Source organism: Hyla sarda, chromosome 3 (assembly GCF_029499605.1).
Source record: "Hyla sarda isolate aHylSar1 chromosome 3, aHylSar1.hap1, whole genome shotgun sequence".
NCBI lineage: Eukaryota > Metazoa > Chordata > Amphibia > Anura > Hylidae > Hyla > Hyla sarda.
Window position 1 is genome coordinate 55,107,776 of NC_079191.1, and position 27,996 is coordinate 55,135,771.

General features: G+C 43.0%; 1 protein-coding gene across 3 annotated transcripts in view; it reads right to left on the reverse strand.

Moving 5' to 3' along the window:
* Positions 1 to 27,996, reverse strand: part of NBAS (NBAS subunit of NRZ tethering complex) — a 701,350-nt gene that overhangs the window by 544,482 nt on the left and 128,872 nt on the right. For all 3 annotated transcript variants that reach the window (XM_056564221.1, XM_056564220.1, XM_056564222.1), the window contains 7 exons: positions 23,473 to 23,730; positions 22,375 to 22,500; positions 17,649 to 17,800; positions 14,475 to 14,612; positions 11,165 to 11,243; positions 4,569 to 4,673; positions 1,727 to 1,863 (listed from right to left, as the gene is read on the reverse strand). In XM_056564221.1, coding sequence (XP_056420196.1) covers positions 1,727 to 1,863; positions 4,569 to 4,673; positions 11,165 to 11,243; positions 14,475 to 14,612; positions 17,649 to 17,800; positions 22,375 to 22,500; positions 23,473 to 23,730 — 995 coding nt within the window. The remainder of the gene's footprint in view (positions 1 to 1,726; positions 1,864 to 4,568; positions 4,674 to 11,164; positions 11,244 to 14,474; positions 14,613 to 17,648; positions 17,801 to 22,374; positions 22,501 to 23,472; positions 23,731 to 27,996) is intronic.

Below are 27,996 nucleotides of genomic sequence, written 5' to 3' on the forward strand. Positions count from 1 at the left end.
GCACGAACCCCGCCGAGAGAGGAATGATGTCGGCGGGGTTACTGCCAAGAAAGTTAAAGTAAACTGTGCCCCGAACGCATCGCAGACGATGCGGCCAGAACACAGAAGAATAGGCAGAGTAAGACGGCAGCCGCGGCTGCTGAAGAAGAGGACAGAACTGCCAATGTTAAAACACTGGCGCCCAGAGAGGTGCTGAGACAGTCCTACACTACTGACCACCAGCCCCCCCAGTTCCCCAATAAAGTAATAGGGAGCCCCTGCCTAGATAGTAAGAGAGAGGGATGAACAGATCCACCTCAGAAGTCCACACATTAGATGACAATAAAGAGGAGTGGGACTAAAACAGGGGTCTCCAGAGGTTGCAAGTCCTCAAAACATGTAAGAAAAAAAAAAGGGGGGGACGTTAGGTAAGAAGAACTTACCTAAGGAAGTCCCCACATGAAAAAAGGAAAATAAAAAGGGAATAAGAAACTAAACGTCCCCAATCTGGAAAAATAAAAAAGTTAGACCAGGTCTGGGGAGAACCCCAGACCAGTGTTAATCTCCTGTAGACACTAAGCTAAAACTGATTTCCTCAGGCTCTTTAGGCGGGTATATCCTGCTGGGAGGAGCCGACTTTTTTGGTTTCCCTAGTGTCAAGTCTCCTAGCAACAACAGCATATACCCAAGGTCTGTGTCCCCCAATGGAGCCGATAGAGAAAATTACGTTTTCTTTATTCTATAGGTCAATATGACTAAAATGATACCCATGGTTACATACATTTCTATTACTGTACTGCTTTAAAAAAAATCTCAAACTTTTTTTTCCCTACAAAATCAGTATGTTTAAAATTGCCCTATTTTGACCACCTCTAACTCTTATTTTTCCGTATTCAGGGATGTGTGAGGGCTCATTTTTTGCGCCATGTTTGCATATATGTGACTTTTTGATCGCATTTTATATTTAAAAAAATCCAGTTTCATGTGACAAAACGCAGAAATAGGGGACTATTTATAGCAATCGTTAGATTGCTAATACTGTTCAATGCTATGCATAGGGCATAGCACTGATCAGTATTATCGGCGATCTTCTGCTCTGGTCTGCTGGAAGGCAGATCAGTGCAGAAACCCCGTGAGATGGACGGAAGCAGGCGATGGGGACTTCCATCCGCCATCTTTGCTGATCTGATCGCTGCGGGCAATCATCAGATCAGCCATTTTAAGTGCCGCACTGCCACAGATGACGTGATCTGTATTGATCACGGCATCTGAGGGGTTAATGGCAGACATCAGAACGATCGCTGATGCCCACCATTACCGGCAGGGCCAGGACCTGCTGGGAATGAAGAGAGCTCAGATCCTGTGCTCGCGTCACAGCCGCGCCGTAAATGTACGACAATGTGCGGGAAGTGACGCTATGCAGCGCAGCACATTTACGGCATGTGTCCTTAAGTGGTTAATAAAGCAGAAAAAAGCCACATCGACAAAAGCATTTAAGCCGAACTACAGAGAATTACAGTAAAGTAAAGGGGCAAAAGACAATCATACCATTCTTCTAAATTAGTGGTCTCCAAACTGTGAGCCACCAGATGTTCCACAACTACAGCTCCCAGCATGCCCGGACAGCCAACGGCTGTCCGGGCATGCTGGGAGTTGTAGTTGTGTGACATCTGGAGGTTCACAGTTTGTAGACCACTGCTCTAAACAATAAGAAGTGTAATAAGAGATGCATATGAAAGGATCTTACCTCGCCTCAGGTAGCAATATGGCATATTTATGAGGAGGAGTGGTCTCAGGGAAATTAGAGAGAATAGCCAGACGATGGGGGAGCAGATCGGACCCATGGAAAGTGAAGAGAAGATCCAGAGCCTGTACATTACTTTCCTACAATAAAAAAAAAAAAAATGTTCTTTATAATCACAATCAGTTTTTTTCTACTACCTTAATCTGGTTACATTTAAAACGATTGAATTCATCTATATTAAACTTTAGTCACATATTAATGCTAATCCTGTGTCACACAGTTCATAATATAAAGCTGCGTTCACAATCATGTTGGCTTCACAGCTGAAATCTTATAGCAATGCTTATTTGCATTCCGAGAAGTGTTGTCTTTAGACCTGGAACCAAAAGGGGTAATGTTTCTCTGTGAGGAGAAAGTCATCAAGACATATGGAGACTTATATGCCGTTCATGCTCCACTGGGAATTCTGGGAAGAATGTATATACATAATCATGCTCCTTTTTGCCACCTTATTTTTTGTTTTACTCCAATAAGGAGTCTTAGAACATGACTGGGAATGTTTGCCAAGACAGTAAGGAAAGAATCTTCCATCTGTAGACAGACTATTTTTATTGAAAATAACTTTATTAGCAGTCAATTGTCATAAACATAGACACAATGGGGGAGATTCATCAAAACTTGTGTAGAGAAAGAGGAGTGAAGTTGCCCATAGCAGCCAATCAGATCGCTTCTTTCATTTTTCACAGGCCTTTTCAAAAATGAAAGAAGCGATCTGATTGGTTGCTACGGGCAACTCAGCAACTTTTCCTCTGGACAGGTTATGATAAATCTCCCCCAATGTACTGTAAAGCAGTGCAGGCTAGGAGGCGGCACACAATACAACTACCATATATAGTGCTACAGTCCAACATATAACATGGGAATACCAACATTATACATCATTCCACATGCTACACTAACATTCCGGCACACAAATTTTAAAACAATATCAAACAATTAGTAATTGCACACAGTATGGGTTGGGAAAAAGGGGGTAGGGGCAGGAGATCTCAGGCTTGAATCATTACTGAGAGACCAAACACATAAGGGGAGACAGGGAAGGAGAGGGGTGTTAATTCTGTTCTTCCTCAACAGTCCATGAGCAGGCTGCAGACGTGCATAATTTACAATCGTTTGGAGGGATATTGACCTTCATCAGGATAGAGCAAGGTGTTTCTGGCTGTTGAGACGCCTATCATCATAGGATTTAAGGGTGTAATGTATCTCCTTGAGGAGCGAGACATATTCTCCTCTGAAAATTCTGGTAAGGATTTGCAAAGCAGCTCGCTCTAGAGCCATCTTTTCAAGGTAGCTAAAATGAAAGGCCTTGTAACAGCCAGCACTCTGTCTACGGATGGGTATCTTGTTTCTGGAGTGATTTCAAGCTTTGCTTACATCCCCAGTCATGTTCTAAGACCTCTAATTGAAGTAAAACACCAACTTTAAAGTGCTATCTATCCTCAGGATGTAACTACACCGTGATGTGGTATATTAGTCTCAACCACAATGGGTAATGGTGTGTGATTTACTATATTGTAATTGTGGTAGCGACTTTGGAAATTCTTTCTCTGTTCTCTGCATGAATAAAAATTACTCCAACTAGGAGACACTTATCTGGGCTGGAGAGGAGTAGATTGCTGACCTACTGTCTGCATTTCCCCAAGTATCACAAAGACAAATATCCCTGGGTAGACCACTAAAGCTGCCCCTTAGATGCTGCAGCCAAAAATGACTGCAGCATGTAGTTGGTAAGATAAAACAAGGAAGCTACCGCTATCATCCCAATAGCAGCCCAAGACTGCGGAGCACTGCTGGGTTGCCATGGCAGCCAAGGGATATCAACATCTATAATATAACCTATCTTGCATTGGAAAATTCCCCCAAAAAGTGCAATTGCTGTCTTGTTTTTGGTTTTAGTTTTTTTTCAAATAAAAAAAATAAAATCAAAAATCCATCTCTCTTATTTTTCTATCCACAGACCCATACGAGGGCTTGTTTTTTTTTAGTGGCCAAATGTATTTTGTAATGGAACCTTTTATTTTACCCTAAAAATATTATTTTGTAGGAAAGTAAAAAGAAAACAAGAATTTTGCAAATGAGGGGGGTCCTAGAGGTGGGATCCCCCGCAATCAGACACTTATCACTTATCCGCAGGAGTTGTTCAATCTTTGAGTTCCCCTTTAATTATGTAAAAGACTTAATGATACATCTCACACAAAAAAAAAAAACAGCTACAACTATGGGAAAAAATAATAAATTTAGCATTCTGCAAAGCTCAGAATAGACCAAGGGTTAAAATATTCTGTGAAATAACACCAAAGTGAATCAACTTCCTAAACTAAATTCTGAACATGTGAGGATATTCATGTAGATCTAACACAAACCATTACACCCTCCATCACGTTTTATTACCTTATTTTTTTTTTTTGTTAAATTCCTCTTTAAGCGTAAGCCCTACAAATCTCCGCCAGCGCGGATTACACAACTGCAATTATACCAAACAGCGACACAAAGAATATAATTCTATGCCCTTAGATTATCCGCATATTAAAAATAACAAAGGCAGATGGATAATAACATTTGTCACCGTGCCCAGTATTGCACTGCTTCGTATCTAGTTAGATAGGATTACTTAATTGTGAATTAGTATTGACAGGATCATCTTGCTATACAGAGTTCAAAGCGTGCTGGGCTTTAACGCCGAGTTAACTAACTGAATCAGATTATAAATGATAATGGAGGTGAAAGGCTGCTCACTTAAAGAGGAATCAATTCCGCCTTTATTGTTCTGACTTTGTAACATTACCCGAGCATATGTTCTCGCTGACAGCACAATATTTTGGTTCCTAAACTTCTTGAAGAAGTCGGCATCGTAGCTCTTCTCCGCTGCCTGAGGCCCCCCGAGGATCTCCTTCAGGACAAAAGAAGCAGATGTTAGAGAAATCCTTCAAAATATGGTAATGGAGCAGATTATGAATGGATAATTTCCATCTATTTATCAGCAGTTCTGCAGTACACTACATTGTAGGCAAGAGCGGCTTAACAAACAAGCAGCCAGGTATTCAGTGATATGATTCACTGCTCATAATGCTCACGGTGTATTCTGTCTATCACATGAGATAGATATGTATGTGTGTGTATATGTGTGTGTGTGTATGTATGTGTGTGTGTGTGTGTATGTATGTGTGTGTGTGTGTGTGCATGTGTATGTCCGTGTGTGTGTATGTGTGTGTATAGGGGGGAATGTGTGTATGAATATGTGTCTATGTGTGTGTGTGTGTGTGTGTGTATATGGGGGGAATGTGTGTATGTGTCTGTGTGTGTGTGTGTGTGTGTGTATGTATGTGTATGTATGTATATGTGTATGTGTGTGTGTGTGTGTGTGTGTGTGTGTGTGTATATATGTTCCAGCATCATTTCAAAACCACTAAAGATATTAACATGAAACTTGGCCACATGTTACTTATATGTCATCAACAAACATAGGATAGGTGATTTAACCCTTACCGACTCCAATTTGCTAGAGTCAAGGTTTTTATATAAAGTCCCATACAAGTCTATAGGAAATATAGGTTACTGTATAACTTCCAAATGGCTGGAGATATTTTGATAATACTTGGTCACATGTTACTTATATGTCAAATAAAAAATATATAATAGTTTAATTAACCCCTAACCTGCCCCATATGTGAAGGATGGGGATTTTGTTTCAAGTCCCATGCAAGTATATAGGACTTCTGGTACCTTACTCCACAAGCTCCGCTCTGCATCTCCTGGTGAATGTGTCAGTCACTGGGAAGCCACACCCTCCCCGCATGAAAAGTCCCATCTCACAAAGACACGCCCACCGTTTAAGCCACACCCCTTTTATTTTCAGCTTACAAAAAATAGGAGGTGGAGATTTGGGGTCAGGCTATTAGGAGGGGATATATGGTCAGGATTTACTGATGGGATATGAGGACAAAAGCTTCCTCCTTTGTTGCTTTTCCTCACCACAAGGATAAAGGTAGAAAAAAACGGGCAGCACCGGGTACTCAGCTAGTATATATATATATATATACATACACATATATATATATGTGTGTGTGTGTGTATGTGTGTGTGTGTGTGTGTGTGTGTGTGTGTGTGTGTATATATATTTTATCAGGCCCGTCGCTACAGGACAGGCAAACCAAGCAATTGCTTGGGGCCCCGAGCTAGCTGGGGGCCCCCATGCAAAGCCAGTGCTTGCCCGTCCTGTAGCGATTAATAATCATGCTCTTGGAGCTTGTGCTCCGGGCCCCAGGCACACAGTCAAACAAGAGGGCCCCCCGAATGTCTGACATTTTTTTTAAATAAACTAATTTGCGGCTTTGGAGTTCTTCTCACCTCACCACAATCACGCTCCCGCCATCCCCACTGCACTTGGTATGTTCCCTCAGCCCGGAAGTCTGAGCAGGAGGAGGGGGAGGAGAGAGCTGTGAGGAAAGGAGACTGCAGAGGCTGTACAACATGGGGCCTGACTACAGTAAGTGTCCCTGCATACATATATATATATATATATATATATATATATATATATATATGTATAAGCGTGTGTGTGTATGTGGAGATATATATATGTGTGTGTACATGTGTATGTCTATGTAATGTGCCTGTGTGTGTGCTACTACTGTGGATGACTATATGTAAAGTGCATGTGTGTATCCATACCAGTGTTTCCCAACCAGGGTGCCTCCAGTTGTTGCAAAACTACAACTCTCAGCATGCCCAGACAGCCAAAGGCTGTCTGGGCATGCTGGGAGTTGTAATTTTGCAATCTCTGTAGGCATCCTGGTTGGGAAACACTTATCTATCTGTGTGTGTATGAAGCATGTGCAGTATGTAATGTGTACAGTATGGAGGTGATCTAAACCTGTGCAGAGGAAAAGTTGCCCAGTTGCCCATAGCAACCAATCAGATCACTTCATTAATTTCTAACAAGGCCTCTGCAAAAGGAAACAAGCGATCTGATTGGTTGCTATGGGCAACTGGGCAACTTTTCCTCTGCACAGGTTTTGATAAATGTCCCCCTATGTGTGTATGATGCATGTACAGTATGTAATGTGTACAGTATGTGTGTGTGTATGATGCATGTACAGTATGTAATGTGTACAGTATGTGTGTGTATGATGCATGTACAGTATGTAATGTGTACAGTATGTGTATGATGCATGTTCAGTATGTAATGTGTACAGTATCTGTGTGTATGATGCATGTACAGTATGTAATGTATACAGTGTGTGTGTATGATGCATGTACAGTATGTAATGTGTACAGTGTGTGTGTATGATGCATGTACAGTATGTAATGTATACAGTGTGCTGTGTGTGTATGATGCATGTACAGTATGTATTGTGTACAGTGTGGTGTGTATGATGCATGTACAGTATGTAATGTGTACAGTGTGTGGTGTGTATGATCCATGTACAGTATGTAATGTGTACAATGTGGTGTGTGTAAGATGCATGTACAGTATGTAATGTGTACAGTATGTGTGTTTATGATGCATGTACAGTATGTAATGTGTACAGTGTGTGTGTGTATGATACATGTACAGTATGTAATGTGTACAGTGTGTGTATGATGCATGTACAGTATGAAGTGTACAGTGTGTGTATGTATGATGCATGCACAGTATGTAATGTGTACAGTGTGTGTGCATGATGCATGTACAGTATTTAATGTGTACAGTGTGTTGTGTGTATGAAGCATGCATGTGCAGTATGTAATGTTTACAGTATCTGCATGTGTATGAAGCATGCATGTACAGTATGTAATGTGTACAGTGTGTTGTGTGTGTATGAAGCATGCATGTGCAGTATGTAATGTGTACAGTGTGTTGTGTGTGTATATATTGCATGCAGTGGCAGATCCGGGGGGGGGGGGGGGGGGAACGGGGCAATTGCCCCGTCCCGTGCGTGCGCCCATTGGAAAGCAACGCGGAGGAGCGGAGCAGCGAATCGGACATGTGCTGGCCAGCATGGTAAGTGACCAGCGGCACATCAGCTTCAGTGCTGCGACCACCGCTCCTCCAGTCCCGGGACCTACTGCTATGGTGGCCGGACCAGAGGAGCAGTGGTCAGAACACTGAAGTGGGGCAGTAAACAGGCATACAGCCTCCAGCCATACAATGTATGGCTGGAGGCTGTATGTCTGTGGGGGAACATATTACACCTAATGTGGGGGGACTATACAGCACCTAATGTGGGGTAAACTATACTGCACCTAATGTGGAGAACTATACTGCACCTAATGTGGAGAACTATACTGCACCTAATGTGGAGAACTATACTGCACCTAATGTGGAGAACTATACTGCACCTAATGTGGAGAACTATACTGCACCTAATGTGGAGAACTATACTAATGTGGGGGACTATACTAATGTGGAGAACTATACTGCACCTAATGTGGGGAACTATACTGGACCTAATGTGGAGAACTATACTGGACCTAATGTGGAGAACTATACTGCACCTAATGTGGAGAACTATACTGCACCTAATGTGGGGAGAACTATACTGCACCTAATGTGGGGAGAACTATACTGCACCTAATGTGGGGAGAACTATACTGCACCTAATGTGGGGAGAACTATACTGCACCTAATGTGGGGAGAACTATACTGCACCTAATGTGGGGAGAACTATACTGCACATTATGTGGGGAGAACTATACTGCACCTAATGTGGGGAGAACTATACTGCACCTAATGTGGGGAGAACTATACTGCACCTAATGTGGGGAGAACTATACTGCACATTATGTGGGGAGAACTATACTGCACCTAATGGGGGGAACTATACTGCACCTAATGTGGGGACCTATACTGCACCTAATGTGGGGAACTACACTGCACCTAATGTGGGGAACTACACTGCACCTAATGTGGGGAACTACACTGTACTTAATGTGGGGGAACACTGCTAGCCTAATGTGGGGGGAACTGTGCCGCACCTAACGTGGGGGGAACTGTGCCGCACCTAACGTGGGGGGAACTGTGCCGCACCTAACGTGGGGGGAACTGTGCCGCACCTAACGTGGGGGGAACTGTGCCGCACCTAACGTGGGGGGAACTGTGCCGCACCTAACGTGGGGGGAACTGTGCCGCACCTAACGTGGGGGGAACTGTGCCGCACCTAACGTGGGGGGAACTGTGCCGCACCTAACGTGGGGGGAACTGTGCCGCACCTAACGTGGGGGGAACTGTGCCGCACCTAACGTGGGGGGAACTGTGCCGCACCTAACGTGGGGGGAACTGTGCCGCACCTAACGTGGGGGGAACTGTGCCGCACCTAACGTGGGGGGAACTGTGCCGCACCTAACGTGGGGGGAACTGTGCCGCACCTAACGTGGGGGAACTGTGCCGCACCTAACGTGGGGGAACTGTGCCGCACCTAACGTGGGGGGAACTGTGCCGCACCTAACGTGGGGGGAACTGTGCCGCACCTAACGTGGGGGGAACTGTGCCGCACCTAACGTGGGGGGAACTGTGCCGCACCTAACGTGGGGGGAACTGTGCCTCACCTAACGTGGGGGGAACTGTGCCGCACCTAACGTGGGGGGAACTGTGCCGCACCTAACGTGGGGGGAACTGTGCCGCACCTAACGTGGGGGGAACTGTGCCGCACCTAACGTGGGGGGAACTGTGCCGCACCTAACGTGGGGGGAACTGTGCCGCACCTAACGTGGGGGGAACTGTGCCGCACCTAACGTGGGGGGAACTGTGCCGCACCTAACGTGGGGGGAACTGTGCCGCACCTAACGTGGGGGGAACTGTGCCGCACCCAACGTGGGGGGAACTGTGCCGCACCCAACGTGGGGGGGAACTGTGCCGCACCTAACGTGGGGGGGAACTGTGCCGCACCTAACGTGGGGGGGAACTGTGCCGCACCTAACGTGGGGGGGGAACTGTGCCGCACCTAACGTGGGGGGGGAACTGTGCCGCACCTAATGTGGGGGCCTCGTATCGACGTTCGCTCACTTTGCGCTCCCAGCATTCAAGGGCCGGTGTTACTACGTCCTGACGCCGGCCCTAATGTGGGGACCTATACTGCACCTAATGTGGGGGAACACTGCCGTACCTAACGTGGGGGGAACTGTGCTGCACCTAACGTGGGGGGGAACTGTGCCGCACCTAACGTGGGGGGGAACTGTGCCGCACCTAACGTGGGGGGGAACTGTGCCGCACCTAACGTGGGGGGGAACTGTGCCGCACCTAACGTGGGGGGAACTGTGCCGCACCTAACGTGGGGGGAACTGTGCCGCACCTAACGTGGGGGAACTGTGCCGCACCTAACGTGGGGGGAACTGTGCCGCACCTAACGTGGGGGGAACTGTGCCGCACCTAACGTGGGGGGAACTGTGCCGCACCTAACGTGGGGGGAACTGTGCCGCACCTAACGTGGGGGGAACTGTGCCGCACCTAATGTGGGGGGAACTGTGCCGCACCTAACGTGGGGGGAACTGTGCCGCACCTAATGTGGGGGCCTCGTATCGACGTTCGCTCACTTCGCGCTCCCAGCATTCAAGGGCCGGTGTTACTACGTCCTGACGCCGGCCCTAGAGTGTGACGTGCGTAAACCTCAAGGGGGGGGGCCTTCATGTCCATTTTGCTTGGGGCCCCAAATTCCTTCAAACGGCGCTGTATATTATTATTATTTTCCCTTCTTAAAGGGGTTAATTGAGCCAGTTTCTTTCAAAAACAGCTCCCCAGCTGTCTCCAGGTGGGGTGTGGTTCTGCAGCTCAGTTCCATTGAAGTGAATGGAGTCAAGTTGTAATACCAAACAATCTGGAGACAGAAGGGGAGCTGTTTTTGAAAAATAATTAGATCTGGTTTTCTATTCTAGATAACCCTTTTAAATATATAGGAGGGAATTTAACTCAGTATGAATGCCAGGTATGTGGAGTAAAAAAGTTGTTCATTTTTGTGCAATGTTTAGTGATGTCAAAGGGCATTGCAGCTCAGTTCAACTGAAGTAAAGGAAGCCAAGTTAAAATACAGCACACAGACATGGAGCTGTTTTTAGAATAAATTAGCTCTATTTTTCTATTCCTGTTTAACCCCTTTAATAAATCTTCAAATGGCAGAGGGAGTTTACTTAGGACCAGCTTCTAATACAACCCGGTCTTAGATTCACCCTATAGTTTATTTTCATTGGGCTTGTACATTATTTTGAAGCATATTTTTTTCTGATGCATAAGATGTTGCTGCCATCAGGATTTCGCCTAGTCTGTAATTGGAGCAAGTGTCTACTGTATATATTATGTGTGGTTGCGGTTGCACATTACATTCTGGCTCAATACATTTGCATGCCAAATTCTTCTGTGTTACATCTGTATAAAGGGGATGTTATACTGTGCTCAATGCAAACACTTACCTCATATGTTGACAAGCGATCTAGGTACGTCAGTAACTTGAGCCTACAGCGGCAGATCTCCTTCTGCTCAAGTGTTAATCTGTGGGGGTAAATAAGTGAAGTTAGTGATAGTATACAGCTAACAAAGACATCAAATGTATTTCACAGTCAATGTAACAGAAGCCGACAACTTCTCCCTATCTAACAATCTAGAAAAGAGAAAAAAGAGACAGGGAGAGGATAGCGCCTCGCGTAATTCAGTGGGATAATCCCGGTCCACAACCCCAATGCTAGTGGTACTCACCTGGGGTATGGCTCGATATGTGCATATCACCCCTCCGTGTGGGGTCAGATGGTCTCTGGCTGCAGCCTGCAGGATCCAGCCGGGTACTCGATGAGAGGTCGGCAGTAGACTTGTAGAGTAGTGCAAAAAAGATTGCAAAAAAATGGTCTGCGGTGGCGCTGCCAAACCCGTCGGACGGGTTTGGCAGCGCCACCGCAGACCATTTTTTTTGCAATCTTTTTTGCACTACTCTACAATATCTAACAATCTGTGGTGGTTTGAACACCCAGATCTTGATCGATCAGAGCTCCTAAAGTGTCTCTAGCACATGGTAAACGGGTCCAACCACTCCTGAGAATAGAGGCCAATTGTCCCTCAAATAAATAGCACACATGCTGGAACACAGCTCCATGCACTGCCTATGGGACATCCAAACACAACAGAGTTCAGTGCTTCCCAAAGTTCAAAAATCCCATAAAGAATGAACGGAGCGGCAGCTGAGCATGTATGCTACCACTCTATTCTCTCACAAGACAATTTACTTAAGTTCTTGTGATCACTAGGGGTACCAGTCATCAGACCCCCACCAATCAGCAAGTTATCCCTATCCTATTGATAGGGGATAACTTGTTTAACCCCTTAAGGACCCGGGCTTTTTCCGTTTTTTCATTTTCAATTTTTCCTCCTTAACTTTAAAAAATCATAACTCTTACAAATTTTCACCTAAAATTATATATAATGGCTTAATTTTTGCGTCACTAATTCTACTTTGTAATGACAGTCATTTTACCCAAAAATCTACGGTGAAACGGGAAAAAAAATCAATGTGCGACAAAATTGATGAAAAAACGCTATTTTGTAAGTTTTGGGGGCTTCTGTTTTTACGCAGTACATTTTTTGTCAAAAATGATACCTTATCTTTATTCTGTAGGTCCATACGGTTAAAATGATACCCTACTTGTATAGGTTTGAATTTGTATCACTTCCGAAAAAAATCATGAATACATGCAGGAAAATGTATACGTTTAAAATGGTAATCTTTTGACCCCTATAACTTTTTTATTTTTCTGTGTTCAGGGCGCTTTGAGGACTCATTTTTTGCACCGTCATCTGAAGTTTTTAGCGGTACAATTTTTGTTCTGATCAGACTTTTTGATCACTTTTTATTCACTTTTTTGTGGTATAAAAAGTGATCAAAAATGCGCTATTTTGGACTTTGGAATTTTTTTGCGCGTACGCCATTGAACGAGCGGTTTAAAAAGTGGTATATTTTTATAATTCGGACATTTCCGCACGCGGCGATACCACATATGTTTATTTTTATTATTATTTACATAATGTTTTTTTTATTTTTGGAAATGCCGGGTGATTCAAACTTTTATTAGGGGAAGGGATAATTGAAAGGGTTAATGATTTTTTTTACACTTTTTTAATGCAATATTATAGCTCCTATAGGGGGCTATAACATTGCATTAACTGATCTTTTACACTGATTGATCCATCTCCATAGGAATGGATCAATCAGGGTTTTCGGCGATTGAATGCTCAAGCCTGGATCTCAGGCTTGAAGCATTCATTCGGCGATAGGACAGCGCAGGAGAAGGTAAGAGACCTCCTCCTGTGCTACAGCTGTTCGGGATGCCGCGATTATACTGCGGCGATCCCAAACAGCTCCCTGAGCTAGCCGGGCACTTTTACTTTCGTTTTTAGCGATCAGTGCCGCGCGCTATTAGAGGCGGGTCCCGGCTTCACTATGACGCCGGGCCCGCCGCGATATGATGCTGGGTCACCGTGTGACCCCGCGTTATATCGCAGGACCGGGACTCATGACGTATGCATACGTCATGGGTCCTTAAGAGGTTAACTGGTGGCAGAAAGTTAAACATATTTGTAAATTACTTCTAATAAAAAATCTTAATCCTTCCTGTACTTATTAGCTGCTGAATACTACAGAGGAAATTCTTTTCTTTTTGGAATGCTCTCTGATGACATTACGAGGACAGTTCTCTCTGCTGACGTTATTATTATAATAATAATAACGCTTTATTTATTGTTGTCCTTAGTGGGATTTGAACCCAAGTCCTCAGCACTGCAGGGCAGCAGTGCTAACCACTGAGCCACCATGCTGCCCTTAGCATTAATCTGCTATGCATGGTTGCTAAAATGGACAGAGATGTCAGCAGAGAGCACTGTGCTCGTGATGTCATCAGTGTTCCAAAAAGAAAGGAATTTCCTCTGTAGCATTCAGCAGCTAATAAGTACTGGAAGGATAAATATTTTTTAATAGAAGTAATTTACAAATATGTTAAACTTTCTGCCACCAGTTGATTTAAAAGAAAAAAGGTTTTCACCGGAGTACCCCTTTAAGGGTTAGCTTCATTTTAGACATTTAAGGAATATCCACAGGATAAGCCATACATATCAGATAGGTGCAGATTCCAAATCTATCTCTAGAAAGGGAGTTTTCTAGTCTCATCAAATGAAGTGGCCACTGTGAGTTAAGAGACGTCAAGCTTGCTGTGCTATGTTCTTTATGTAACTCTCCTAGAGAAGAATAGAAGTCACAGAGACAGCATGGCACAGTGAGCTTGGTTGAATCCCTAATGTCAACCACCTTCCCATTCTAGGTGGCAATTTGAACAGATGGGAAAGGGGTCCCTATTTTGGAGATAAACATGAGTCTGTAAAATGGTATGTACCATAAATTTCTTAAACAAAACCAATTTAACATGGGGTCTACTTGATAGGAGTCTGTGTCTACAGGCTACTTACACGTTACTTTGCACTATGAGCTTCACTGACGGCCAATGTCCCATTTAACATTGTTTTAAAGCTACATAGCTGTTTTCCAATGTTCAGTCATAATGATATCATGTAAGCCAACAGGCAGAATCAAGTGCTCACTTATCTTAGCACGATTTTACTGCAAAACTATCAGTAGTCACAACATTCACATGCAGTCGGAATGGTTAAACCATTAAATTTATTGGTACCAAAATGAAAGAGTTAAGTTTACTAAAAATGAAGTAACAACCAAGACCCACTCACTCTTCAAAGTCCACCTGCTGCAGGAGTTTTTTATGTCTCTGGGTTTCTCTCTCTTTTCGGCTTTCTGCCTCCTCTTCTGGAGTAAGGAAGTCTTCATATGGAACATCATCAATGTCTACCTCTCCCGGTAATATAAACCTGTCCATATAGAAATAGCAAGACATTAACAATTTTAGAGTCAAAAGTCAATATACAAAAAAAAATAAAAAAAATGTGCCCAGGTCTCCACAAATCATAATAGCAGAAGAAGTCTATACTATATAAACTTTAAAAAGTCTACCGTGCACCAAGGCTTTGATCCTGTTAGGCTGGAAAAGTTGAATATCCATGACTAGTCAACTCACAGGAGCAGCTCTCTTATGTTAGGTTCACATCTGTGTTGGCACTTGGCTCAGTGACTGATAACCAAGCCGGCTGTCCTTTCATTCATTTATTTACACAACCACAGGAAGAATAACAGAGTAATAGCACCATGCATATTTCTAAGAAAACATTCTCCAGAATTGTTATTTCATGGGGAATACAAGGATTGACTTCTGGCCTCTATACACATTAGAAAAATCTACCAAACCAGGGCCAACACATGATTTGGGAAGAGCAGGATCGGGCATGTTGGATTTAAATTGCTCAATCTGTTTGTTATTGGATATACAAGCCGCTGACCAGAGGAGTCTGGCAGCAGTTTACCCCTCCTCTCACTATTTGGAACACATGAGCACTCAGCTAAGCTAAACATTCACATGTATGGAGGGATTGGAAGAAACATTTGTCCGCCAAATGAATGTATGTTCAGCTGACAGCTATTTTAGGGGTATGGGTAAAAAAAAATTAAATAAAATTACCAAAACTACAGTGAAACTGTATGGCAGCGATACTATCAGATCGGTCGTTTAGTCTGCAAAAATTAGTGCTCTGGTTGCTCAGAAAAGGTTGATATAATTGTAGGAATATCTAACTTAAACTCAAGGAGTACAAGGAATAAACTATTAGGTCACATTTACACCACAGAGAAATTCCACTCTGAAATTCCCATGCAGAAGCCTCACATTGTTTTCAATGGGATTCTGCTGCACTGTGCACATGTAAATTAAAAATCCTATGGAAATAGAGCATGTCAGAGCGTCCCTAAAATCAGTCAGCGTCTCCTGTGCACGTAGTGTCCACCCGGAATTTTTCAGAACTGATATTTCATACTGTTAATCTGGCCTTACTGTTTCCCAAAATTTATTCTCCACTAATTTGTAAAACATAACCTGTATCAATATTAAAGGGTTATTCCAGGTTTATACATCTTATCCCCTATCCAAAGGATAGGGGATAAGATGTATGATTGCAGGGGGTCCCGCCACTGGGGACCCCCATGGTCTTGGTGCTGCCCCTGGCATTCTGTGCCAGGCACTGCCTCCGAAACGGGGACGTGACTTCACGGCCACGCACCCGAGTGATGTCACCCCATGCCCCTCCATTCATGTCTATGGGAGGGGGCGTGACTGCCATCACGCCCCCTCCCATAGACATGAATGGAAGGGGTGTGTCTAACTAAACAAGCTCCACTGTGTAGGTAAAAAATATCATAGACACATAGCCGTGAAAAAAAAAAAATCTATATTAGTAATATCTCCTGGATAAGGAGGACATTGGAGTACATACTCCTATTCTGCACCACATAAAAGTGTAAGAAATTGATAGGATAGATCGCTATTAGACAAGACTAGTCCCATCAACCTGTCATTATGGATTTTTTAGGGCACTATGAAGGTGATACTCATTTTTGCAAACTAAATCAATCAACAGCCGATCCACTTGTTTCCGTTTCGGATGGCCTTAGTGTAGTTTCTTCTATCTCTAATGAAATAAGAGGAACGGCGCTCCTTGTGAAGTATCGCTTGACTAGAAGGATACCTGGGGAGTGGGGGGGGGGGGGACGCGAGTCACTGCTTACCAGAGATTGTTGTGTACCATCATACACAACAATGGTGAAAGCATGTAAATAAACAAGAGCCTGTTTGCAGCATTCCTGGGTTGTAGAGCATTAGATTCGGAAATGGCTTCATAGAGTCAGGAATTGCGGCGCTGAACCAGGCATGGAGACGTGAAGGTGGGTTGAACAAACTTAAATGTATTACCCACAATGCAACTCGTTTCGCTGCACACCTGCAGCTTCATCAGGCATGGCTATTGCCATGCCTGATGAAGCTGCAGGTGTGCTGCGAAACACGTTGCATTGTGGGTAATACATTTAAGTTGCTTCAACTCACCTTCACGTCTCCATGCCTGGTTCAGCGCCGCAATTCCTGACTCTATGAAGCCATTTCCGAATCTAATGCTCTCTCTCTAATGGGCACCTTAACACAGACATGTCAGGTTTTGTTAGAAGTTGGAAAGGCAAATCTAGCGGTCTCCCGGGAGAAAGGTGCAGCTGAAATTTGAGAAGTAAAAACACCCATAAGTGCACATTAGCATGTAATACATAAATGGAAAGACAGTGTGGAAGCGGGCACCTGGCGCTCCTTAATTTGAAAATGGTGCATCACTTCAGTATTACAACCCAAAACCTGTAAAGCATAAAAGTCTTGTTTGTGGCAGTCGTATGCCTCGTGGAGAAATAGCAGTTGGCTTCTCCACTTAGACACAGGCTATTTCCACTAAAGAGCGGCTGCATATATTATGCATTAAAACCCACACTTTAAATGGTTATCAAAAAGCAACAGGGGAGCGGCGGAGCTGCTCGGAAGATGTTGGGAGAGTGCCCACTGTAATGATAATACATTGCTCCGAATCAAAGAGCTCGAGCAACGGCATATTATTACCCAACATTCTAGTGAAGTATGCTAATTAGCATAACCATCAGATAGGAAAGGGATAATTAGAACGGGCGAGATTGAAGATTGGTAAATGAATTTACGCATGCATTAACATGTTAAGGAATAAGGCACTTCACTGCGGCGTCTTGGGCTCGAGATCATTAATCAGAAGATAGGATTCACAAGTGAACTGCCGGCATCTGTGTAGGAATATGCAAATGGCAAGGAGCAACACCGCTGGCCCGAGCTCCGCACTTCTCTCCTGAGACTTCTTACAAGAGCTCTGCACGCAGCTCACTAAATAAAAACATTAAGTCTGCGGTACGGCAAATTATCCGTATTTTCATACATGACTTGTAACACAACGCACCTTCCTCCGTCTTCTCCATTGCCTATGGCAACAAGTGCCTCCAGATCTGTTCCCTTAAGGCCAAACATCAGCAATTCCTTGGCGGCATCCACATTCTCAGGGACTCTTTCCAGACATTCGTGCAGGACCCAAGATCTCTTCTTAATTTTACTCTGGAGTAAAAACATTTTAAGTTACAATTTGGAACTGCGAAAGATAATGATGACATTCATACAGTAGAACACAACGTGGCAAATTAATTATTTAAAAGGCAACAGAATTCTGGCACAATTTGCAACCAAGAAACTGAATTACATACTGTGCACTACATTTAGGGTGCATTCACATACATCAGATTCCCACCAGATTCTACAAGGCAATATTTATGTATTCTTGATTAGCATGTTAATAAAGGGATTGCCTTGTAAAACCTATAAATCTGTAATTACAGATCCAGTCTGTGTGTGTATGCAAACGAATTATGTGTTTCAGACACTTTTTCTGCAGAGTATGACAAAGGGAAGTGGCTTTATAAATATGGGTGAAAGGGTACAACGGTGGGAAAAAAAATATTTTCAAATCCACTGGGGCCAGAAAATTATATTAATTTGTAAATCACTTCTATCTACCAATCTTAATCCTTCCAGTACTTATCAGCTGCTGCATGCTCCAGAGGAAGTTATTGTAATTTGCAAATCTGTATAATTCCCTGGCCCCAGTTGATTTGAAAAAACATTTTTTCACCAGAGTACCCCTATAAAATATGAGTCTGTGCCTCAAAACTGTGCCAATGGATTCTGATTAAGTTCAAATGGGAAACTGTCACAGAGTTTGATCCAATATAATAAGCAGCAACATGTAATAGAGCTTAATGAAGCAGTCAGGGTTTCTTTTTGGTTTTATTGTTTATGTGTTTCCTTACTCTTACTTGGTTTTCTAAACACCAGTCCGACTCACAGAAAATTACTTTAATCTATCAAATCAAAGTCCTGGGTCAGCTGACTTCCTGTGTGCTACAGATTGACATTGTCACTTACCAGATCCCCTCCTGTTACATTTTTGACCCTCCTCATCCAGATCTGTATACTGCCGCTGTCTCTATGGGATAAGTTTATATAGTAGATGTGCACATCTCCTGAGGCTGTTTTTACACTTTTTTTGGTCCCCATAGAGGACTTTTTCATGTTCTCTTTAGACTGCATACATTAATAGAACAGCATTAATCAGTATTATCAGCGATCCATTGCTACAGGCTGCCATGGCTGGCTGCAACATTGGAGCATCAATCGGAAAGCACGGAGGAAGGTAAGAGACCTCCCGACGTCCAGTAGGCTAATTGGGACACCACGATTTAGTCGCGGTAGTCCCAATCAGTTCGCTGAGCTAACAGGGAACGGAATTAATCGAATGAAGACACCAAAACCAACTTTGATTGCAGTGTCTAAAGAGTTAATGTAGGACATCGGCTTGAGCGGTGTTGTTCCGCATTAGCCGTGGGTTGCTTATAGCAACCGGATCCCACCTGATGAGCATGCTTCATACATTCAGAGCAGGGCAGAGGACTTAAATATATGTCCATTTGCAGGAAAGGGTTAATTGTGCAAATCACAGTAAAGAGATTTCCTTATTACCACAATTTTGGAAAAATGCTGAAAAAACTGCCAAAATGTTGTAAGAATGTATGAAAAATACAGTAAGGATAGACTGTGTAAACTCAGTCAAATTGTGATTATAGGTCAAATCCCTTTTACCTCATAGCAATATTTCGCAAAATATATATAGCATTTTGAATAGGAAAACACATCCAAACTGCACAGAGTGTGAACTAGCTCCAACCCACTTATAAGCTTTATGAGTTCACATCCACAAGCAGCTTAATTAGTTGAACAGGTGCAGTGATCAAACACTACACTCAAAGCTGTTACTGTCCTTTACATAAACTACACTAATCGATGGTGTACACTTAGACTAGACAGTCTAAAAGTGCACAAAATGTTGTCGCTACTGGCATATTTTTTTTTTTTCGATCCAAGTTTTCAGCCTCCAAAAATACTTTTTCATGCTTATAAAAAATAAATAAATAAAAACTAAAAAAAGACTTCCAATTTATTTTTTAGGCCATTTAGTTTGTTTGTTCAGCTCATTTTATCATCTCAACCAAAATAAGAAAACTGCAGCACCAACACCTGGTTGGGAAACACTGGCTTAGCAGAACCCCAACAGATCAAAACCCTTGACATGTTCATACAATGTTATTTAAATGACAATGATACATTAAATGGCCACTGTTAGAATCAAAAACGTGTCATACGTTGTACATATGTACATGTTGTACTTTTTTATCTCCTTTTTATCTCCTGCAGTAATTGGATGAAGAGACCGAGCACAGCGCAGCAGACTCAGGGAGGAATTTAATGGATGGTGAGTGAGGGCAGCTCAATGTTTGCCTTGGACACACCCTTTCCTGAGCAGTGGATGTCAGAATGAGTGAGAAGCAGAATAGAGGGATTTGTGAACCAAAAACTGAAGGAAGACACAAAAAAAAGACATGTAAAAAAGTGAGTAACCTATAAGGATTGTTTTTTCTGTGATATGACCGGTACACTTTAAATCCCCCAACACTCAACGCTTATGTTTATTTTCCTGCCGAGATGATGTCGTCCCATCAGATCTATTGATTGGCCTCCACCGTCTCATGTTGTACGGGATAGCGTGACTACTGAGGATGTACAACACATCATCACTGCATTTCCAATGCTTGGGCTCCGTACTCCAGGATAAGCTCTTTTATACTTTGCACTAATCTATTTTGTATGCAGGGAATTTGTAAAGCTGTAATTTCTTCCTGACTGATTTGTATAAGCTAATTACGTGCCCATCATTAGCCTGTAATAAATAGGAAGGAATAGAATCACAAAGGAAAAATGAATACATTCACTGAAATTAATTTTGTACAAGGTCAAATGTACTGATAGAAAAAAAAATCACCTGGATGTTTTGCAATTCTCAACAATAAGGAACATACAAAACGAGGAACAAAATAATGAGGGCTTTACAAGCGCTTATTATCCATACAAAAACTGATTATCAAAGCGATCAAGGAACTGAGATATATGTAACAAGCTCATTTAGTAATTGTCAGAATTACCACTCTGTGATAGTAATAAATGTGCACTGATAATGTAATAAACAAGTGCACTAGATCTCAGCCATAAGATTAAAGGGGTACTCCGCTGCTCAGCGTTTGGAACAAAATGTTCCGAACGCTTAGAGCCGGCGCCGGGGGCTCATGATGTCATAGCCCCGCCCCTCTGGATGTGACACCATACCTCCTCAATGCAAGTCTATGGAAGGGGGCGTGATGGCTGTCATGCCCCCTTCCATAGACTTGCATTGAGGAGGTATGGTATGACATCATGAGGGGCGGGGCTATGACATCACGAGCTCCCGGCGCCAGCTCTAAGTGTTCGGAACATTTTGTTCCTAACGCTGAGCAGTGGAGTACCCCTTTAAAGCCACCTGCCTAATATTGTGGATCACCAAACATCACCTTGTATCACCAAAAAATCTCTGACCCATTAAGGCCTGGACTCCACAAGAGTTCTAAAGGTGTCCTGTGGTATCTAGCACCAAGACATTAGCAGCAGAAAACAGAGCTAACTTCTTCCAAAAAGAGTGCCACACCTCTCCATAAGGTTGTGTTACAAATTGGCTTCAATTTACTTCAATGGAACTCAACTGTAATACCACACCTAACCTGGAAACACGTGTGATGCCATAATTAAGGGTCATACCGGCACGAGACGCGTCAGCATTTTTGTCCTGTATGTTGCTTGTCAGATAATTTTTTACGTTTAATTTTTTTTATACATTTTTCTGCTCCCCCCTTCGGTGCATATTTTACAGCAAAAGCGGAAAATCCAATGCTGAAGAAGAGGTAACTATAAATTTCGGCAGTAATTATTGTCAGTACATCAAGTGTTGCCTCTTATGTTTTTTCTATTCAATAAATCATGGACCGTTATAAGGCACTGGAAAACTGGTGCTGAATGACACTGGACTGGGCAGTAGATTAGTAATGGGGGGTTACAGTTGTGACTGGGCACATACACCAGGGGGGCCCACTCACAACACTGGCTTCAGCGATCCCCTGTAGACACAGCACAGAGTCAACATGGTATCGACTTTACTCCAGCTTGTAGACATGCCGGTAGTGCAGTGCTCACAGGTAGGGACCCAGCAGCACCGGCACCGGAGTGGTGAGGCAGAGACGGAAGGAAAAAAATAAATAATTCCAAGACGACACCATCCAGGAGTCATTTGATGTAACTGTAATTGCAGTTATTGGGAGGGGACTGTGCCCAGGTCCAAAGTTTTCCCTGGGGCTCATAGTTACACCCCAGCAACTTACCAATGGTATCTACATAATCCTAGCCAGTAAACATTATCATACCCTAATCTATTAGGTCATGTTCATATTTCGTCACTATGACCTTAAATAAGAAACAGATGACATTAAAATAGTAATTATTAAATAAAAAAAACTTGTGTCTCGAACACTTTCGGTTATCAGAAATGCTTGGAAAGCGGTCAAAGGTGATGTACATGTAACAGGGTATGTTCACATAAAGTGGTTATGCTGCAGATTTACAGATAAATAAGGAAGTCAAAATCTACACAACCAACCTGCAGCATATCCAGAATATAACCTTAATGCCAACTGCGAGTTAACAATAAAATAACATACCAAATAGTCCTGAATCGTAGCGACGTTGACAGCTGATTTTCTCCACTGTCTCTGGTAAACCAAGTCTGTATCCAGTCCATATGCATGTGCCAAGGATAAAGCTTCTCCGTACTCTTCATTATCAATCTGAAACAAGAATGCCAATATTGAATATTACTGAGGGAAACAGTTATCTATTATCTTATCACTTCATGATTATGTTGGTGGGACAATTCGCAGAACCAGGCTGCAAATAGGAGGGGTTTATGCAATCCCCACCTAAAAGGGGTTGTTTGGTGGTGTTCCCTGAGCACTTCCAGGGAGGAGCCTTAAAGGGGTACTCTGCCCCTAGACTTCTTATCCCCTATCCAAAGGATAGGGGATAAGATGTCTGATTGCGGGGGGTCCTGCCGCTGGGGACCCCCACAAACTCCCTGCTGCACCAGGTGTTCGTTTAGAGCGCCTAGTGCAGCGCTGGAGGATCGTGATGTCACAACCTTTAATGCAAGTCTATGGGAGGGGGCATGACGGCCGTCACTCCCCCTCTCATAGACTTGCATTGAGGGGGCATGGCCGTGAAGTCACGAGGAGGGTGTGACATCACGAGCCTCCGCCCCGCATCGCCAGCCATCTGGCACGGAGCGAAGTTTGCTCTGTGCACTGGATGTCTAGGGTGCCGCAGCCGAGATCACGGTGGTCCCCAGCGGCGCACCCCTGCGATCAGACATCTTATCCCCTATCCTTTGGATAGGAGATAAAATGTCTAGGAGCGGAGTACCCCTTTAATGTCCAAATTTTACCTTTATCAAAGTTGTCAAGTATCCATGTTTCCTAATGAAACATACAGATCATGAACAATGGAGAAAAACGGATGGTTTTTATATCTCAAGAGAAATGAGGATAAAACCTGGAGACTTACAGAGTTCAAATATCAATTGAAATTAGGATAATACTTCTGTTATATTTGCTTACAAAGAAGAATATACATTATCTCATGATCAGTAAAGGACATTTTAATCACATGAGAAAGTAACAAATAAATATAAGCTTCACCATCCACAGCAATAAAAATCTAATGGTAAAAAAAAGAAAATAATAGTCGGCTAAACCTCAACACACCTTCCTCTGGTAAAGTTCTTCTGGTGTTGTGGACCTCAAGCTGACAAGCCTGTACGTTTTTGTAATGGTTCGAGGACGTTTACGAGGAGGGGCAAAGCGTTCCATCTCTGTGGCAAAGTACAGGCCTTGCTTGATGTAAGACAAATATCTGTCTTTGGCAGACATCTCGTCATCAAAATCAGAGTCTTGGTCTCCATATTCTTCTTCACCAGATCGGATCTCTAAGCGTGATCTTTTTGGAGCAAGTTTTACTTCACACTAAAAAACAAAAGAAAGTGACTACTTGAGAAAATAGATAGTAAAAAAAAAATCAGATTGCTGTCGCGGTAAAGGTGGCCAAACATCTTCAACACTTGTTGACAACAGTCAATTCTCTTAATTTTGTCATACACATGCTCACAAACACGCATGTTCTTACAGCCGATGTACGAGAACACACTTGTTTGTTGGCTGATTGGATTTTTTGTGCGGCCATTTAAATGATAAATATCAGCCTCATGTTGCCCTGCGTAAATAGGGGACATGCGGCCGACAGCACGCTGCAGAAACGATCCTGTGATCTGTTACATTGTGTGGCCATAAAATTGATCACGAATTTTAAAGGTGAATTGATCACAAATTTGTCCCATCACAGTATACACAGTAGAGACTAAGGAGCAACATATGCAGATAAACTTGGTTGTAACCAAGAGCAACAGGGAAAAACTAAAAAGACACAGAGTATAAGTATATATCTCAAACAGTAAATAAAGAAGAAGAAAAAACTATGTTTCATTTGAAACAATGCAACCGTTTAGACCAATTTATCTTTGTAGTGAAACCTCTTTAAGAATTTTTATGTTCTACTACAGACAGGCAGAGGAGGAGGATCCTGCTGCAGCCAATTTACAGCAAGATCCAGGATTGTGAGGAGGGGGTACATGACTGATCTCCTGAGTCACAGGGACATTTTCTATATATTTATCATGGAATGGAGACTAATCAGACCAAGCAATGTTCTTCCAGTCTTCCATTGTCTTATTTTGTTGAGCCTGTGTGGATTGTAGCCTCACTTTCCTGTTTTTAGATGACAGGAGTGGCACCCGGTGTGGTGGTCTGCTGCTGTAGCCCATCTGCTTCAAGGTTCATTGTGTTGTGCGTAACTAGAGTGTATTCCGCGTACCTTGGTTGTATTCAGTTATTATTTGAGTTACTGTTGGTTTTCTGTCATCTCAAACCTGCCTTCCCATTCTTTTCAGACAGTAAGATATTTTCCACACAACTGCCACTGACTGAATATTTTCCCTTTTTTCAAACCATTCATATAATTCCTAGAGACACTTGTGCATGAAAAACCCAGTAGATCAGCAGTCTGAAATACTCAGAACAGCCCACCTGGCACCAAAAATACAGCCACGTTCAGAGTGACTTAAATATCTTTTTGTCCCTATTCTAATCATCATTTTGAATTTCAGCAAGTTGTCTTGACCACATCTACATGCTTAAATGTAGGCATGCTGACATGTAATTGGCTGATTTGTGTTATCAAGCAACTGAACAGGTGTACCAAATAAAAGTGTCCAGTGCATGTATAGTATCATCTAAAACTAAACCCACTGACCATTACTAAAGATTCATCCCAGGAATATTCACAAGACTATCCGTGTCCTTGTAAACTACTGTCACTTATCACTACTACAAAGAATTTAAAGGGGTTTAAAGGGGTACTCCGCTCCTAGACATCTTATCCCCTATCCAAAGGACAGGGGATAAGATGTCTGATTGGGGACCACTGGGGACCCCCGCAATCTCCCTGCTGCACCCGGCGTTCGTTTATGAGTGTTGGGTGCAGCGCCGGAGGCTCGTGACGTCACGGTTACGCCCCGCTCATGACGTCACGGACACGCCTCCTCAATGCAAGTCTATGGGAAGGGGCGTGGCGTCACGAGCCTCCGCATCGCCAGTCATTCGGCACGAAGCGAAGTTCGCTCCATGCACCAGATGTCTGAGGTGCCACAGCAGAGATCGCAGGTGTCTCCAGTGGCAGGACCCCCGCAATCAGACATATTATCCCTTATCCTTTGAATAGGGGATAAGATGTTTAGGGGCAGAGTACCCCTTTAAGCTCACACAAAATTTGTCTATGATAAAGAAATTAAGAAAGCTATGAAATGGCCAACCACATGCAACCGAGGGGTCTGACAAGGAGCCATATTTATGCTATGCTGCTGTACAATGACACAACATTACTGTGGAACAACAGCAGGGGTTTATGGTGAGAGAGAATGAACAAAAAATATCTTCAGCTAATCGATATATTAAAATCAATGCTGTCCTAAAGATTAAATAACATGAACGCAACACTAGAGCAGGATGACATGGTGGCTCACACTGTGCGCATAATGACAGACCAACCACTGTGGTTTATCATAGGCCGATGATTAGCTGCACGGCGTGAGAACAAGTCAGCACGACGGCTTTCTGTTTTGCTTCGTATATGTCTTTCCACTAAATAGACTTTGGGATTTTAATTTGTATGTTCAATATAATTTATCAGTTATCAAGGAGTCGGACAATTATACAGTCATCACTAAGTGCACATAAAATGTACGAACCATGGGGGAGATTTATCAAAACCTGTCCAGCGGAAAAGTTGCCGAGTTTCCCATAGCAACCAATCAGATCGCTTCTTTGATATTTCAGAGGCCTTTTCAAAAATTAAAGAAGTGAGATGATTGGTTATATGGGCAACTCTGCAACTTTTCCTCTGGACAGATTTTGATAAATCTCCCCCCCCCCCCATGTCGCTTCAAGTAGTTATATCTTCTGCAGTTCTTCATGATGGTGCAAGGACCTAAAGAAAACCTGTGGTCAATCCAAAATAATTGAGATTTTACTGTCATTAAATAGCTTGGGGTACCCTGATCACAGGGCCGGATGGACTACACCCAAGAGTTCTTAGAGAGGTAAGTTCAGTAATATCTGTACCCTTGTTCATGATATTTAGAGATTCTCTGGTGTCTGGTATTGTGCCAAGGGACTGGCGCAAGGCGAATGTGGTACCAATCTTCAAGAAGGGCTTCTAGGTCTTCGCCAGGCAATTATAGACCAGTAAGTCTAACGTGCATTGTGGGTAAATTGTTTGAAGGACTTATAAGGGATTACATACAGGAATACATAGGGGATAATAGTATTATAAGTGATAGCTAGCATGGGTTTACTAAGGATAGAAGTTGTCAAACCAATCTGACATAATACTCCCCCTTTATAAAGCATTGGTACGGCCTCACCTGGAATATGCTGTTCAGTTTTGGTCGCCTGTTCATAAAAGGGACACTGCAGAGTTGGAAAGGGTGCAGAGACGTGCGACTAAACTAATATGGGGCATGGAACATCTTAGCTATGAGGAGCGATTAAAGGAGTTACAATTGTTTAGTCTTGAGAAGAGACGTTTAAGGGGGATATGATAAACGTATATAAGTATATAAATGGCCCATACAAAAAATATGGAGAAAAACTGTTCCAGGTTAAACCCCCCCAAAGGACGAGGGGGCACTCCCTCCGTCTGGAGAAGAAAAGGTTTAGTCTAAAGGGGCGACACGCCTTCTTTACCGTGAGGACTGTGAATTTATGGAACGGTCTACCTCAGGAACTGGTCACAGCAGGAACAATTAACAGCTTTAAAACAGGGTTAGATACATTCCTGGAACAAAACAACATTAATGCTTATGCAGAATTATAAAACTACATCCCTTCCCCTTATCCCCTTACACCCTTCCCTTCAATTCCCTGGTTGGACTTGATGGACGTATGTCTTTTTTCAACCATACTAACTATGTAACTATGTAAAAGGTTGTCACATAGGCGTGAACTTATTCAGGAATGGGAGTGACGGGTGATGGGCGGGAATGTTCGGTCAGTGGGTGTGAATGTTGTACATTGTGGGGTGATCTGGATAAACATCCACTGACAGGTCACCTGTGTGGGTTCAAACTAGGATGAGAGGTATGATTTGGCCAAATGAGAAAAGCCACATTAATGAATAAACAGAAAAGCTGGTATGAAGTCAGTAATGTGCTGATCTGTTTATTGAAAATGGCTACCCACCTTTTATACACTAGATATACATCATAGATTATATTGTTTTAAAATACATACACAGCATTTTCTCACACGATCACAAGAAAACATCCCCCAGCCCTCAATCATTGGACACCGTCCCAGATCCAAAAGAAACTAATTGTCTCCTCTCTCAAGGTTGGTCTTCTCCCCCCTCCACATACAACCATCTCATGGTCTTGCTCATAGAATCCTTGTTTTTCTGGTACTTAATCATCCAGTTACTATTAACTATTTGGCTTCCATAACAGGGGCGTGTTTGTCTAATACACACCCCCTGACTGTATGATTATTAAAATCAAGTTAACACCCATCTGATTCTGATTCTGTGAATTGTCAAACTAAAAAACTCTCATATCTAGGGAACGGTAGAACCCATCGAGCAACTGTAAGGGTATGTTCCCACTGAGGAATTGGAGAGGAATT